The sequence below is a fragment of the Austrofundulus limnaeus genome, unplaced genomic scaffold (genome assembly GCF_001266775.1).
Source record: "Austrofundulus limnaeus strain Quisiro unplaced genomic scaffold, Austrofundulus_limnaeus-1.0 Scaffold189, whole genome shotgun sequence".
Classification (NCBI taxonomy): Eukaryota; Metazoa; Chordata; class Actinopteri; order Cyprinodontiformes; family Rivulidae; genus Austrofundulus; species Austrofundulus limnaeus.
The window spans coordinates 1,042,854-1,058,563 of record NW_013952591.1 but is presented as its reverse complement, the minus strand read 5'-3'; the positions used below and the strand labels follow the sequence as shown (position 1 = coordinate 1,058,563).

Genomic DNA, 15,710 nt, shown 5'->3' with positions numbered 1-15,710 from the left:
TGGTAATAAGGTAGTAATTACATTTATTTATATTTTATTACCTTGTAATTACATGGTAATAAGGTAGTAATTACATTTATTTATATTTTATTACCTTGTAATTACATGGTAATAAGGTAGTAATTACTTTTAATTACATTTTATTACCTTGTAATCACAAGGAAGTATAAAAAAGGTAATTAAATGTAATTACTACCTTATTACCTTGTAGTTACAAGGTAAAATAAAAGTAATTAAATGAAATTCCTGCCTTATTACCATGTAATTATGTGGTAATTACGGTACAAAAGAAAAAATATTGTTAGTAAAACTACCTTTATTGGCTAACTACAATCAAATTACTATTCAATAGTAACTCAACACTATATTTATAACCAAAAGAATGCAACTAAATTTTGGGGTTAGTGGTTAATTGCAATAAAATAAAACTTTAAAATTGTCCAAATCACCTACTACTTATTTAGGTGTTTACTTAGTGAATTGTAATACATTACCTGTTAAGTGTTACATTACTGCAGTGGAATTGGACCCTAATTACCATGTAATTACATGGTAATTAGGGTACCTTAAAAGAAAGCATTAACAAAAAAACTGTCATCTTTCTTAGGATAGTTTTGAAATCACAAATAAACATTTTTTAAATGTGTTTTCACACTAGCAATGTCTTTTAGACAATCATTTTTAACAAGAGGCAACGCATTAAAACRTTCAGGTTAGCTAATAGAAGCTCCTCGCAGTGAGACGTGTCTTCAAGTGAAACATCCTGTAATTGCTTGTATTTGATATTCATGTCTCTGCTCTAAATTCCCATTCTCTCCACAAACAGTCCCAAATATCATGTCATCCCCCCTCCAGCCCCGGGACACGTGCTGAYGATGAGCTGGAGAACACAGCGTGTTGTTAAGCTACCAGCTAATCAGTATTAGCTGGTAATCCYCCCCCTTCTCTTCCTCCAGCAGCCTGCGCCGCTCCACTGCTGAATTCAGCCTGAGAGATGGATGGCTCGGCCCTAATCACCCCGCACACAGAACTGTCAGAGTGGCTGYAGGCTGCTCTTAACATTTACACCACACACCATAACGCACACACAATAAACACGAGCCAATGAGGAAGSAAATCTGCTCCCGCCTCCCACCCTCGCCTGAGCCTGAGGCCCGCTGCACTCCAGCACTCCTCTCCCTGTCACCTTGGATGGATTCAGTGAGATGCAGCTTCATCCTGAGGTCCTCCTCCTCCTCCTCACAGCTCATTTTTTATTGTTATCTCTGAGCTGAGGAAGTGACGGCCTGAACCAYAGCCCTGGTTTCCAGGGACTGAGTCTGCTGCCAGAGGAGCCCAGGGGCCGAAGCTGCTCCCATATCGGCATCACCTCATGTGGGTCGCTTCAGCTTCCAGTCGAACTCAGACACAGTTTGGTTTCATCAAACGAATCCGTTCAGTTCATCCCACACTAACAGTTTTACACAGAAACCTCCCATGACCCATGAGTGCTCAGAGTACTCAGACTTTTTTGCAAGCGGTGCAGGGTGGCCAAAGTTTGGGGGCACAACCAAGTAAAAAAAGTACTCCATTTAAAACCTCAAGATGAATGCCACAGCTAATTCCAAATAGCTTTTTTAAATCTGTTTTAAGAAATATTGAGCAGAAAGTTTGCATGATAATAGCTAAAAAGGATCCCAAAAGAATGCTAGTCACAACTTATTTTTCAGCCATTTTTCGACATACAAAGCTAAAGATTGGTGTAGAAGTAGCCAAAAACAATCTTTAACAAATTCTAAATACTAATCAAAAARTGTGATTGACGATGCTAATACCAAATTAAGCTAACCACTAATGCAAACGCTAATTTCAGACTTTTTAATACATACACAGCTGAAAATGTGTACAGTACGTRTCAGAGAACTATCTGATCAAATCTYAATTCTACTACAAAATCCAGGGTAGCACTTGYCACCCTGTCCACCTCTCTGGCTCCGCMCCTGGTTGCATATTTGTAAAAAAAAATTATTGGTTATTTGTGTGTGCTAACGTTGATTAGCTGTGGCAGCCATCTTGAATCATAATGACTGATTACTTTCTGAGAGTTTTATTCAAATCCGTTGAAGGTTTTTGAGACATTTAGCTGCAGACAGACAAACACCAGGATGACTGGACCTAATCTGTAATGTRCACAGTCCCAGATTATTCCTGTCTCTCAGTTGGGAAGGATTTGGTTGCCCGGCTTGTGATCTGTTGACCCGACCATCAGATGAGACCATGTGTCAGACTCCCAGCAGCCATCCAGCATCCCYGCCAACAGCACATGTGGACTGTGTCAGTCCACAGCCAGATCCATAATTACGCTGCTTTTCAGCATCACCTCTGACGTCAGAGGAGCAGCAGACAAAAGAACCAGGAGGTGACGTCTCTCTGAACAGGACTACATCACTGGGTCGTAAAGACAGAGAGCGTTTCAAGCTGTTGCTGCACCAGAGGCAGAATAAACTGGTACAGACTGAAGTGAATATTCAGATTCTCCTGTCGGGGTGGGAGAGGCAGCAAACCACCTGATACAACTGGAAAATGTGTTTGTGAATGTGTGGTTTGAGGGAGGATCAGCCTGCATCAGGATCAGCACAAACCYGATAACRTGGACTTTAAAGCTGTGAGTCACTCAGCTGAGGGGTCACTGCTCACCGCTGCTATCTGTTTGATGCACACACACACACACACACGCACACAAGTTTGCACAGCTATCCAATTGGGGACATTCCATTGACTCTCATTACATTTCTACAGCCTAACCCTGACCACACACCCTAAGGCTAACCTCACAGGTACCTACCTGACCCTAAAACTAACCTAAACTCAATTCACACCTTGGTCCTAAACCCAACCCCCAACCCACCAATGGCATTTAAACCAAATGGGGACTCAACCTTTGTCCCCAAATGCACCAGTTGTCCCCAAAGGTAGGATTTTTGTCTTAAAATTGCCCCCAAATGTCACCAAAGCCGAACCCACACACACATACACACACAAACACACATGCATCTTCATCACTTACATGTCTGAGTGTGAGTCACTGTGACGTGGGGTCACAGCTTCACCCTCCGGAGACGCAAACAGCCTGGATGATGATGATGATGAGGAGGAGGAGGAGGAGGAGGAGGAGGAGGAGGGGAGGGTGCACAGCTGACATCAGCAGGAGGTTTCTCAGAACACATGAGTCATGCACACCTATTCACCTCCACATCGTTAACGGCCTGATTAAAAATAAGGTCAACATCAGCACCGAGTCCTGCAGGCTGCAGCTCTGAGTCTGTGATGTTCTCAAACAGGGAGATAATAAGTGTGACTTCATAAATCTKGAGAATTAACTCTGTCACCTCGCCAGCTTAAACACATTTGTTACACGCCGAAGGAAACCCAAATCAAATCAAATCTTCACAGATTAAATTTGGCTTTAATAACTTCTACGAAGACAAATCTGCAACGATGTGAGTTCATCACATTACCGCTGGTCCTTCAGCTTCAGTGAAAAGTTTGGATCTTCTTATATTTTGTGTGGTTTTTAGCCTCATAAACTCTAAGTGCACAAAGTAAAACAAAAACTGAAGAAAACGTGTGAATGACTTAAAAACTGACTTGTTAAAGTTAAAACAAGCTGAACAGAAGCTAAAATCAGGCTAAACACAAACAGAAAATGAGAGTAGAAAATGAGCTGGAAGCTAAAATTAATAAAAACACCAATAGCTAAAAACATTAATAGTTTAGTATTTAAATTAACCACTAAAATTAGCTACTTAGTAAAACAGAACTAAAATAACAAAACAGATGTTGATATTAGCTAAACATATTTAGCCAGAATTAGCAAAACAAATGCTATCTCTAATAAAAGAGTTGCTGAAACTAGCTGAGTGGCTAACATTAGTTAAATTGTCAACTTGTATTGTTACAATCTTTGTAAAATGCCAACACACAGTAAATTATCTAACGCTAAAGAAAAAATTAWTAAAATAATGGTTAAAATTAGCAAAACAGAAGCTGTAGAAAAAAATGGCAAAATTATTCTTTACTATATCAAAACCATGCTGAAATAACAGAACAGATGCTAACATTTGTAACTTGCTAAACAGATGCTGCAGCTAAAATTAACAAAACAAATGTAAAGTTTTAAACATGCTGAACTTAACCAAGAGTAGCTAAAACTTTCATACCATTAGCTAAAGCTAAAATAAGCAAAACTATAGAATTATCACAACTATAAGACAATAAATTACTTTTTTTGTTTTCATTTTTTGTTTCAGCTGTTGTCATTAAAGAACACAGTGATGCTTCTCAGGCAGGGTTTATCTTTGACGAGATGAATTCTTTAAAATAAAAACTGTTCAGTCATTGTTCCTCACCTCATCAGGCAAACAGGAAACTGAAAAATAAATAAATAAMATTGGAAAAAATTACCAGGAGGCAGTCAAAAGCTTTGCTGAGATGAGTCACAAGAGGAAAAACAAAATGAAGCGAATAACCTGAAACCCAGCTGTTTGTTTGTTTGTTTGTTTGTTTGTTTGTTTGTTTGTTTGTTTGTTTGTTTGTTTGTTTGTTTGTTTGTTTGTTTGTTTGGCTGAAATGTCATGCAATGTAATTGCCTGCATATGTTCATTTGTTTGTTTTCTACAGCTCAGATTAAAGCTTCAGTTCAGTCTGATCGACTCATCAGTACCTAATATTACTGTAGTATTAATATGTTGTTTTTGCTGTTTTTTAACAATAAATTGTTTACAGAAAAGAATGTCGCAGCACAAAAGMAAATCTACCTGCTTTCATTAAAACAGCGTATGAATAACAGAGTCTTTTTTCATGCTCCTGCTTTGCATCYGATGGCTTTACGGTGTGCTGCACTTTTACACTAACTTTATTCTCTTTGTTTCATTTGAACAGCAGACATGCAAAAACCTTTGAAAGTCATGCAAAATGGAGGAGCAACACAGACAYGGGAACATGTTTCAAAAACAATTAAAAAACTTATTTGTCTTTACAATGAGAGTTCAAYGGGATTTTTTTATTGAAGTTGGTAAAAATTAGTTGAATTTAGTTTTTTAGACTTTCATTTAAAGTTAAATGTAGAATGGGTGACATTATTTTGGTAATTTATTTGCAGAATCATTAAGATTCAACTAAATGTTGATCGGTTCRGAGTTCTGACATTTTCCTTCTGGCTACACAGTTTAAAGTTCCCGTATTTGTTTGACCTTTGACCTTTTACAAAAACAACCATCAGATCTGGTTTAGTTCTAACAAAATGTTAGATTTCTTCTGATGTTTCAAGTCTTTTTTGTGCAATAAAAAGTAAAGAACCTGAGTTYGCCTGTTTATCACAGAACTAGAATAAAGCTCATATAACAGACTGAACGACACGTGTTGTTTTTCTGTTGTGTGTTTCAGTGACAGTTTGTTTACAGATGACGTGTTTCCTCCCCCTCTTTAACAGCACASAGTGTTTGTTGACTTTACGGCTCTCTAAATGCTGCTCCTTTTGTCCGCCGCTCCATGTCTGCTTCCACAGACATCATAAAGACGTCAGAGGCTGGGCTGCAGCGGTGACTCACTTCATGAAACAGAGAGGAGAAGCTTTGAGTCCCGGCAGGAGCAGAGGAACGAAGCTGTCCACTGAACCTCACCTGCGTTTAATGACAGAAAAACACCAGATTACAGAAGCAAACTGAGCTGCAGGAGAGTTTGAGTTCAGGGCATCATCTCCTTTCCTCCTCTGGGGCTCGAACCTGCAGCCGCAGGGATCATGAGACCTCAGCTCTGACCGCTGATCCWCTAAGCAGACTTTAACTTTAACTCATAAACATTGATAAAAGTTCTCAGGGAGCATTTCATTTTTTTGTTTTTCTTTGCAGTAAAAGATTTAAACAGTTTCTCTTTTTGCTGCTTCTGTCAATCAAACATTTCACCTGAACTCTCAGGAGCATCATCAGCTGCTGCTCTTTTTCTTTSTTTGAAATTAATTCTCCCTCCAACACCAGATTTGGGAGTTTTTGAGAGGTTGTTTTCTTGTMATTTCCATTCACCTCTTAATTAAACACTAAGTTTTAAAGATGAGATCATGCAGGTGCAAACTGAGGTGGAGAAATGAAACATTTTAAATATAACAGAACAAAAAGGGCAGATAATTTCAAAATTAACTCCTTTGTCACACTCTCTGTTTCTGATTAAAAATATTTATTTTATTCGTCTTAATTTCAGTTGATTTAATCTGATAAAAAATAGAAAACTTTGGGAGTGGCTGCTTTTTCCCCAGCAGAACTGGTTTAAGATGTTTTCACCGGAGCGCAGCTCAGGTGAAGTCTCCACGAGACACACGCACGTGCGCCGTCACATTCCATGCGTTCTCGGCGCACGTGCCGCGCAATAAAACTGTCGCGTGAGCGCATTGTGCCAAAGGAACCGCGTCATCATCAGCCGCGCGGGTGAACGGAACCAGACGGAACCGAGGGGATGGGGATAAATGACACTTCCGGTTTGCTCTTATTGCACGTATTTCCTCTCATCATTAATGTCAAAATGACGCAGCTGAATAAGCAGCTGCTTAAGCCCCCCGACAGTCACGCGCGTAAACGTCTCTCGCGTGAATGAACAGGTGAAGTAGAGAGAGGGGCTTTGGGGGTCCTGACAGTCCAATCAGGTCGTTTCGGACCCGGTGCGCGGTTTTGCAGTTTCGCGGTAGATTTCCCCGCTGATTTACGCTCCTTGCCTTATAAGGAAAGTGARTCGTGCCTGCCTGTGATAGGCCGAGCGCTGCAGCCTCAGATTAACCCCCTCACTGCTGTATTTTATTTAATCTGCAACAATGTGAGCCCGCTGTGCGCACGGGATTATTTTAAAGGTGAAATTCAAGGTTCCGAAAATAACAATTAAACAAATTGGCGGGAAAGTGAACAAATTAGTGTCCCTGCTCTTGTTTTCAGAACCTTTTATGTGGTTTCCCAGAAATGCGTGCTGCTGTTTCCAGCCTTAATTGTCGGTTCTGTTGCCTGGACTGGAGCGGCTCTGTGCCGGTTCAGACCGGACCCGGCTGCTGTCTGTCCTGACTGAGGAAGATGAACTCAGAGTTAAACCCACGGAAATCCACCAGAGAATCCTCCGCGCCGCTTCACCTCTTTGTGTGACCTTGACTCTGAGGTTCTGCAGGTCTGTGTGGAGCATCAACCTTTTCTATCATCATCATCATCATCATCATCATCATCATCATCATCATCATCATCATCATCATCATAGGATTAAATCTGCAGCTTCTGAATCCAGAAGTGGTGATCAATCAACATCAAACCCGCCGTGGCCTTGACACGCGTGGGGCCTGGCGGATCTGATGTCACCAGAATGTGTAAAAAAAACACACTTTACAAATGATTCTAGGTCCTCAGATTAAAAGAATCGAGTGTGTGGATGTGAGGTAACTCTATCCAAGGCCCTGCCAAGCTGCTAAATACAGGTTGTGAGCTGCACATTCAGGTTTAAGAATAAAACACTCAGAGATCCAGCTCTGCCTCCAGCCAGGAGCACATGGTGCGTTCAGGGTCTCCGACCAGCTCGGATTTACCAAAAYCTCCACACAGTTCGTGTTGGGCTCAGAAGAGGTTCTCAGTTTTAGGACTTTATGACATTCCGACATGTTTGAGACGCCCCTGAGCATCAAACAGCTGTAATTAGACATAAATCACAATAGAAAATGTAAACTATCCCTGTAAGGAGACAAAGTCTGTGAAACGGTTTGTGCACCAACAGGGAGGCAATAAAGGTTGTTTGTTTCTAAGAACCTTTTGTTTTTAGGGGGTGGGGGTGGGGGGGCTTTTACATATTATTTGATTTTGACTTAGAGTCAAATTTATTGTAATTTGCATGACATCAAACAGAATTACAGACTCCCTGTACCAAGAAATAGTTAATAATTTGCTACCAACGATAAATATTAATAACAATTAGCCTACAGTTTTAAAAATAACAATCAGACAACTAATGTGGGATTATACTAACATACAAATTGTGTTTAATGCGTTTAATAAATCAGTTAAAACAGTCTGAGTGGAGCACAACAACATCAGCAAAACAACAACAAACAATCAGAAAAATCCTACGTTTTTTTTTTCTAAATCCACCAGCTGTTTCCAGTCTTTCCTTTTGTTTTCACAGACTGCCCCTGAATGCAGCAAGACGGCCATTCCCGCCCCCGTCACCTCCCCCCACCCTGACGTCACACTCACGGCTATTTGCGTGAAGTGTTTTCTGGCTGCAGAGAGAGAGAGGAGRCAGGATCTCCGAGGGGCGCAGAGAGGGACGAGGAGCAGAGAAAAAGCTGAGGAGGTGGAGGAGGAGGAGCGGAGGGTCTCCATCATCAGGGAAGSAGCAGGAGGTCTGAGGGAACGGATCCGGTGGATTATTCTCCGGTGGAAAATGGAGCTCCCCGCCGCCGGAGAGCACGTCTTTGCGGTGGAGAGCATCGAGAAGAAGCGCAGCAGAAAGGTTGGTCTCCGGAGCGCTGGAGGACGTTTCTGCGCGCGTGCATGAGGAGACGAGGCTGATTTCTCTTCTCACAMCGGATCACGTGTTTATTTATTTTATTTAAATGTCTTGTTGTTGTTTTCCTGAGCTGAGCGCGCGCACTGAATCCCGTTTGCTCTCCTCCGCAGGGGCGGGTCGAGTATCTGGTCAAGTGGAGAGGATGGTCCCCGAGGTGAGGACCGCGACCGCACAAACATTCAGAGCGCAAAACAGCGCAAGCGCACGGGCGGCCGCGCGCTTCTGTTGCAGATGATGGATGTAGTTTTATGATGTTTGTACAGAAAGGACAACACGGAACGAGTGAATCCTCCTCCTGCTGCAGCGCGTGAGCGTTGCACGAGGCGCGGGGAGGAACGATGTCTGCGTGCTTCCACACAGGAGGAGGAGGGCTCACCGTGGAAACTCTGTGTCTAACTGTTTGCTGTCTGCTCTGTGGACAGGTACAACACGTGGGAACCAGAGGAGAACATCCTGGACCCGAGGCTCCTCGATGCCTTCCAGGACCGGTRGGTTCAAAGCTGCCAAACCAGTTCCACCCAGAGTTACATAACAGGGCAGGTTTCCGTTTCCAGTTGTCCTCACAGCATCTGAAGTGTCACTCAGGATTCCTGGATGACCCTTTGTTGTGTTTTTCTGCACAAACATCAGTCAGAGGTGCTGACAATGTGTTTATTTTAAGATCAAAGCTGGCAAACACTCCCTCTGCAGGGTTTATTTAAGAGTCAGCATCAGGTTCTGAACCCAGAGGGGCCCTGAGTCCAGCTGCAGGATGGACTTCAAGTTACAAGTTTTATTCAAGAATACTTAGTTTGAATAATTTTAAATAGCATTCATCATTATTTTATTCCCAAAATAATTTAGCAGCAGATTCTGGTTGTTACTTCATGCTTTATGATAATTTAACTCTTAATAACAATGAAAACCTTCAACAAGTCAAATAAATATTGGATTTTATGTTTATTAAAGTTTTTTTATATACATATATTTGATCAGCAGTGATATTAATGTGGTTGTTTCCCCCTAAAGGAGGCAGGATTGACGCACAGAGGCTGAAAAACCAGAACTCACCTGTTAAACAACAACGTCTTGTTTGGCCAAGTCACCGATTTACTGTTTCCTCTCCATTCTCAGGCTGTATCCATTACAGTCCTCGGTACCATGGATCAGACTCTCAGCACTCGCCCAGCCGTGTCTTTGAAACCATGCAGGCCTTGTTTCTCATGAGTCACGGGTCATATGTGGGATGAATGGGCTCTGTGGTCAGTTTGCTGAAAGCACCTACAGACACATTTATATCAGGCGAAGAAGAGGGGAACTTCCTGAAGATCGAATGACACCGGTGTTGAGTTCAGTTCAGCTCATTACATCATCCTGACGCTCAAACTCTCAGGTCATGATGTAACAGGGATGCAAGAGGATRGCTAGACTCAACAAAACAATCCATGCATGACTGAATATTAATCAGGAAGTTTCAGTGTTACAGAAACAAGGTTGAAGGTTTTGCTTCAGCCTGTGAGGCAGCTACAGGACTGGAAGTCTCTGTTTTTTGTCTCGGCCTTAAACCAAAACTCCAGCATCACTCTGCGCCTGGTTTTACAGATTCCTCCCATCTCCTTCCTAAAAGGGAGGTGTTTTACTGAAACTAATTGCTCGTCTCTCCGGGGAGCCAAAAGGGTCTGAATGCCAGGCAGTGAAAATACAGCGAGCCGTCGTCGTAATTAGATGTGAGGGGAGGAATCTGACATCACTGCCGGCAGTGTTCAGTTACTGCCTGAGGAAAAGCTCAGAGATTCATCTGCAGCTAGAATTGAAGTTTGAGGGGAGAAGGAGGTGCTGGTGGGAGGAAGAGAAGGATGTTTTCCAGGAGGAAGCGTCAGTCTTAAAACAYGGGCCTCTCCTCGGCGAGCCCGAGGAGGACACCCATGACGTGTTGCTATGCAACAATGACTCGTCTTATGCGAGGAGCTTGGCTGATTGTCTGCTGCTTTCTCCTGCAGGGAACGTCAGGAGCAGCTGATGGGATATCGCAAGAGAGGCCCCAAACCAAAACACCTGCTTGTTCAGGTAAGAAAAATCAGAYTTGTTTTGTTCTGAAACWCCAGAACAAATATCATCCTTATTAAAGTCAAATCTGTTCATTTGAGAAGCTGCAGACGCTTGAGCTCACGTCTCCATCTGTACGCTYGGAAATCAATCCTCTGGGGCATCAATCAAGAAGCTAAAAAAAGGCCAGAGGATCCCCTTTTGTTCCTCTCAGGAGGGTGTTTGGGTAACACATGGGATGTAGTCAGTGACCGTACTCAAAGCAGCGAGTGACATTCCTCTGAGCTGAGGTCAGAGCCGCAGGAGACACTTTGAAATGTCGCTCTGATCACTGCCCCGGAGCCACAGGAGGCCCGTGTGATCACCATCCCTGAAATAAACTGCGCTCATTTGGGGCCTCACAGTCACACATTCCAACGGGCCCCGTGAACGCTCCCTGACTCAGACATGTGTGGATACTGTAGGAAGATGGTCATTAATCAGAACCACAYCCAGTTWGTTAAAAATGGCACCCACTTTGGATGTTATCATCCATTAAATGGACGTTATGAGCTGTTATCAGTCCCAAAGAATGGCTTCAGACTGTCCACTGGTTAGTATGAGGCATAAAGCCACTAAGGCAGGGGTCTGCAACCTGTACAATGAACAGAGCCATTTCTGCTGCTTGACTCACTAAYAAAATATGTCCAGAGCTGCAAAACAAGCTGCAACTGTGATTATCAACTGGTGGTCCRTGGGCCTTTTGGAGGCCTTTTCAATAACCTTTACGGCCAGTGGAGGTGACATTATAAACTAAACAATATATTGTGAACTGTATTATTTATTATTATCTTTACACATTAGGACAAATAAAAAGACCAGATTCATGTAAATAAGAAAAATACTGTATATATTTAACTCTAAATTTCATAAAAACTAGTATAACTGAACTATTCGAGCATATGTTTTTTCTAATTCTTATTATTATGTAGTCGTAAAGGTATTTAAAGATAACCCTGGTGGATTTGAGAGAAAAGTCATAGAAAGAACTTGGATTATTTAAGTAAACAACAGGCTAGCATGAGCTAACAGGTTTTACTTTTAGTATAAAAAACATTAGACAACAACAAAAAACATTATTCTGTTATGTTTGGTCACATTTTCAAAGAGCCACTGCAGAGGGACTGAAGAGCCACATGTGGCCCCAGAGCCGCAGGTTGCAGACCCCTGCACTAAGGTGTTTTATGCAATCTGGTTAGTATGAGGCATAAAGCCACTAAGGTCAATTTTAGAGAAAATGACATGGGCTACAATAAAGTAGACCGAACTCTGGCGGTAGCAGATTGTTGTATTCCAACATRGCACTGGTAACCAACAGTCAGGACAGTCTGAAGCCATTCTATGGGACTGATAACYGYTAATAACGTTCATTTAATGGACTGATAACATCTGAACCGGCTGAAAATGGAGCTYGTGCATTTTGATGAAGACTAAATCTCTTCTTCTTTCACAGGTGCCGTCTTTCGCCAGGAGGTCCAGCGTTCTGGCTGACCTCCAGGAGTCATCCCTGGAAGACGAGGCCTGTCAGAAGTCCGGCCCCGTCCAGCCGCTTCGTCCCCAGGCCCAGCAGTACCAGCTGAACGGCAAGAAGCACCACCAGTACCAGCCGCTGTGCCGAGAGCACGAGGTCGAGCAGCAGGCCAACAGCAAGAAGCTGTACTATCAGCTCGACAGCAAGAAGCATCACCACTACCAGCCGGACCTGAAGGGCCACGAGCCCGTGTTGGCTAAACCCCGAGAGCTYAAGSCTCCAGAGCTGGCTAACAAAGGATACAACCTGCCCCCGGTGCTGCAGCAAAAGTGGGTTCGGGACAAAGACTCGGGCTGCCTGACGAAAGTGAAGGACATCACCATGGAGCTGCAGAAGCTTCCTGGTAATCTTAAYGGCCACAAAGAGCCGGAGAAGAAAACGAAAGAGGACGCTTCGGCTCAGGCCAACGTTGTCAGCGGCGGCAAACTGAAGATCGTAAAGAACAAAAACAAGAACGGGCGGATCGTCATTGTCATGAGCAAGTACATGGAGGGCAACATGCAGGCGGCAAAAAGCAAAAACTGTGACCCAGAGAGCGCTGAGAGGTCAAYGCCAGGAACAGGCAGCAGCGTGGAGAAGCACCTCACAAAGATGAAGCTCGTCAAAAAGCTCAACCTCGTGAACAGGTTCGCCAAACTCCCGTYCGACAAACCCGCTCTTCTGAGCTCCGGATTAAACGCAGATTCRCCCAAAACCAAGGAGCAGACCCTCMGGACAGAGCAGACTGTGACAGAACAAGATAAGCGTGATGAGGTCAGGGGTGGGGAGCAGCCTCCGGAGGGTCCGCCGGTGCCGCTGACAAACAAACCTAATCTGCCATCGKCGTTTCAGGGACTGAAGCGACCGTCCTGTGATGCAGGTGGTGAGGAGCCTGGTGGGCAAAAGAGGTTTTTGAGCTGCAGCAGCTCTGACGCGGTTCCCTCGCCCTCTCAAAGCGTCGACCAAAACGGACCGCAGAGTCAGGCGGAGCTGCAGGACTGCGGCTACGCAGAGCAGGAGGAACCCATCGACCTGAGCATGGTCAAGTTCCGGCCTGTGGTCTGCTCTGCCACACAGGCAGAGGTGCTGACACTACGGCAGGAGGAGACACAAACACAAACACAAACACAAACACAGACACAAACACAGGCAGAAACTCAGACTGAAACACACAAACCTCCACAGGACAGCTCTGAGCCCGTCTCAAACCATAAAACAAAAAAAGATGAGGTTTTTCCTTCGTTTCAGCCTTTCCTGGGGAACATCGTCATCACAGACATCACTACCAACTGCCTAACCGTTACCTTTAAGGAGTACGTCGCAGCGTAACACCTGGATAACACCTGGATAACACCTGGATAACACCTGGATAACACCTGGATAACACCTGGGAACTGATCAGTCTTTGTATTTTTTCAGCTTGAATGTACAACAGAAACTTGGTGTTTTCATTTTGTAAGATTCTTTTGTAAAAAAAAAAAAGGACTTCTTTATAATAATATTTGCATATTTCTACATTATAAACGCAACGTGTTTAATTATTTGTGAATATTCTGTATGTAATTTAACTATTTAGTTCAAACATCAGAGTTGGATTAAATACAATCCCAGATTGCAGAAAGTGGGGATGTTGCGGCGAATGTGAATAAAAACCGACAGCAAACATTTTGTACATCTCATAAACTCGTATTTTTTTCACAATGGAAACATTTAAAATGTTTAAAGTGATGAGATTCACCAACCATTGCATCTGTTTTTATTCATATGTTACGAAACATCCAAACTTTTCCGAGCTGGGGTTGTATTTATAGGAACTCTAAAAGGAGATGCACTTACTTTTGCAGATAAATTCACTTTTCTATGAATGAAAACTGATTTATACTCAGCAGAAAATATCAGGAAGAAAGTTGTGCAGAGTTGTGGTAACTTACACTGTGTCAGAATATGTGTGTGTTTTAAAAGAGCACATGCTGCCTGCAGAGGCCATGGGCACGCTCAGACAGGCAGATTAAAAAACCAAGCACCTTTCCTGTTGATAATTTGTGTTTTGGAAACAGATGAGCAGAGAAATGAAAGTATGTGTCTGCTCCTGTCGCCCACCTTCACAAACRTCTCATTTAATCCGTTAAACAGCCTGATTTCAGCTCCAAATCTGCACGTTATTCTGAACTCAGCAGGGTTTTTTAAGTGTTAAAAGCACATTTCATGAGCAATGATTTGGGCCCTGTTGGATCCAAGGAAACAGACTTCTGTGCAGATCAAAAACTGAAGGCTTTGCAATAATAAAACTGTTGACAGGAGAACCAGTTTGTTGTGTTTCCTTTTCTGACTCAAATTAAAAAAGATGAATGATCTGAGCACGCAGACGTGACAGAAAGTCTTTGCTTTTTCACACAAACAGAAGCATGTAGAACTTTAACCTTCAGCTCCTGAAATCATAACGTTTTACTGCAAATCAAGTCATGTCKGCAAAAGTTCTGCACCTGTCAGATGGTCCTCATGATCAATCTGCTCCAGCTATCTCAGGTTTGAAGTTACATTCAGTCATTATTCTATCAGGGGACCCATGACCTGTAACTGAGACCAAGCTTTCTGACACCGGGTGGCTTATTTTGCTCCGGAATGCCTTGATAGTCTTGAGATTTGATTGCACCCAGCACAGATTCAGGAAACCTTGTGTCAGATACAGAACAGAACCGACTGGACATGCCAAAAACCTCCAGTTTTGTCTCCCAGATGCCTTATGTGCATTTTGACTAATTCCAGTCTGACGTGTCCTCCTAAGTTCACTTTGTCTCAAACAGACTGATGGAGCGATCTGACACTGATGACCCTTGACCTTTAGCCTTTTATTAAAGCTTGAGGTGTGGCGGGGTGCACATTTGAACAGGTTGTTGGCCTGAYAGTGGAACTGGGTCCAATCCTGGTCCTCAAGGACTGCCGTCCTGCATGTCTTACAGGTTGCTCTGCTTTGCTTCACCTGATATGAAAGAGTGACTTCTGCAGAGAAGACCTGCATAAAAACAGCTAAAACATGCAGCAGCTGGCCTCTTGGGTTCATTATTTTACATTAAAGCAGTTTATTTAACTAATAAACTCACTGTCATTTGTTTGTCCTCGAACATTTGTATCGACACAAACACACATTTTTTTTTTATTTTACGTTAAACCAACTGTCTTTACTGCCAGCTTCACTAAAAGTGAACAGAACCCTTCTTGTGCCAAAATCAAAACCAGTAAAGCTGCATGTCATCCCTCTACCTGTCCTCCAGGTGAGTCACATCAGCACATACAGCCTCTCTCCCTACTTTCTTATCATAATAATGACTCTACAGACCGGGAACTTCTTATCCTTGCAGTGTTCCCAGAAACAATAAATCCRATGAAAGGTAAATTCTGAATTTTTGCATCCTGCCTGATGATCTGATTATTCTGAATCTTTGTGAAATGACCAGAGAGGACATCAGAGCTAGGCTATTTAAAATGAAACCTGCTGCAGCTTCTCCCGTGTGTGTGTGTGTGTGTGTGTGTGTGTGTGTGTGTGTGTGTGTGTGTGTGTGTGTGTGTGTGT

At 43.0% G+C, this 15,710-nt stretch overlaps 1 protein-coding gene across 1 annotated transcript; it reads left to right on the top strand.

The window, feature by feature from the left end:
• The first annotated feature begins 8,345 nt into the window (after positions 1-8,345).
• LOC106524490 (E3 SUMO-protein ligase CBX4) lies at positions 8,346-14,442 on the top strand. Its single transcript, XM_014018305.1, has 5 exons — positions 8,346-8,508; positions 8,676-8,719; positions 8,988-9,053; positions 10,545-10,611; positions 12,083-14,442. Exons 1-5 carry the CDS (start codon positions 8,440-8,442, stop codon positions 13,466-13,468), a joined length of 1,632 nt encoding a protein of 543 aa, XP_013873759.1. The 5' UTR covers positions 8,346-8,439; the 3' UTR covers positions 13,469-14,442.
• Positions 14,443-15,710: the final 1,268 nt, after the last annotated feature.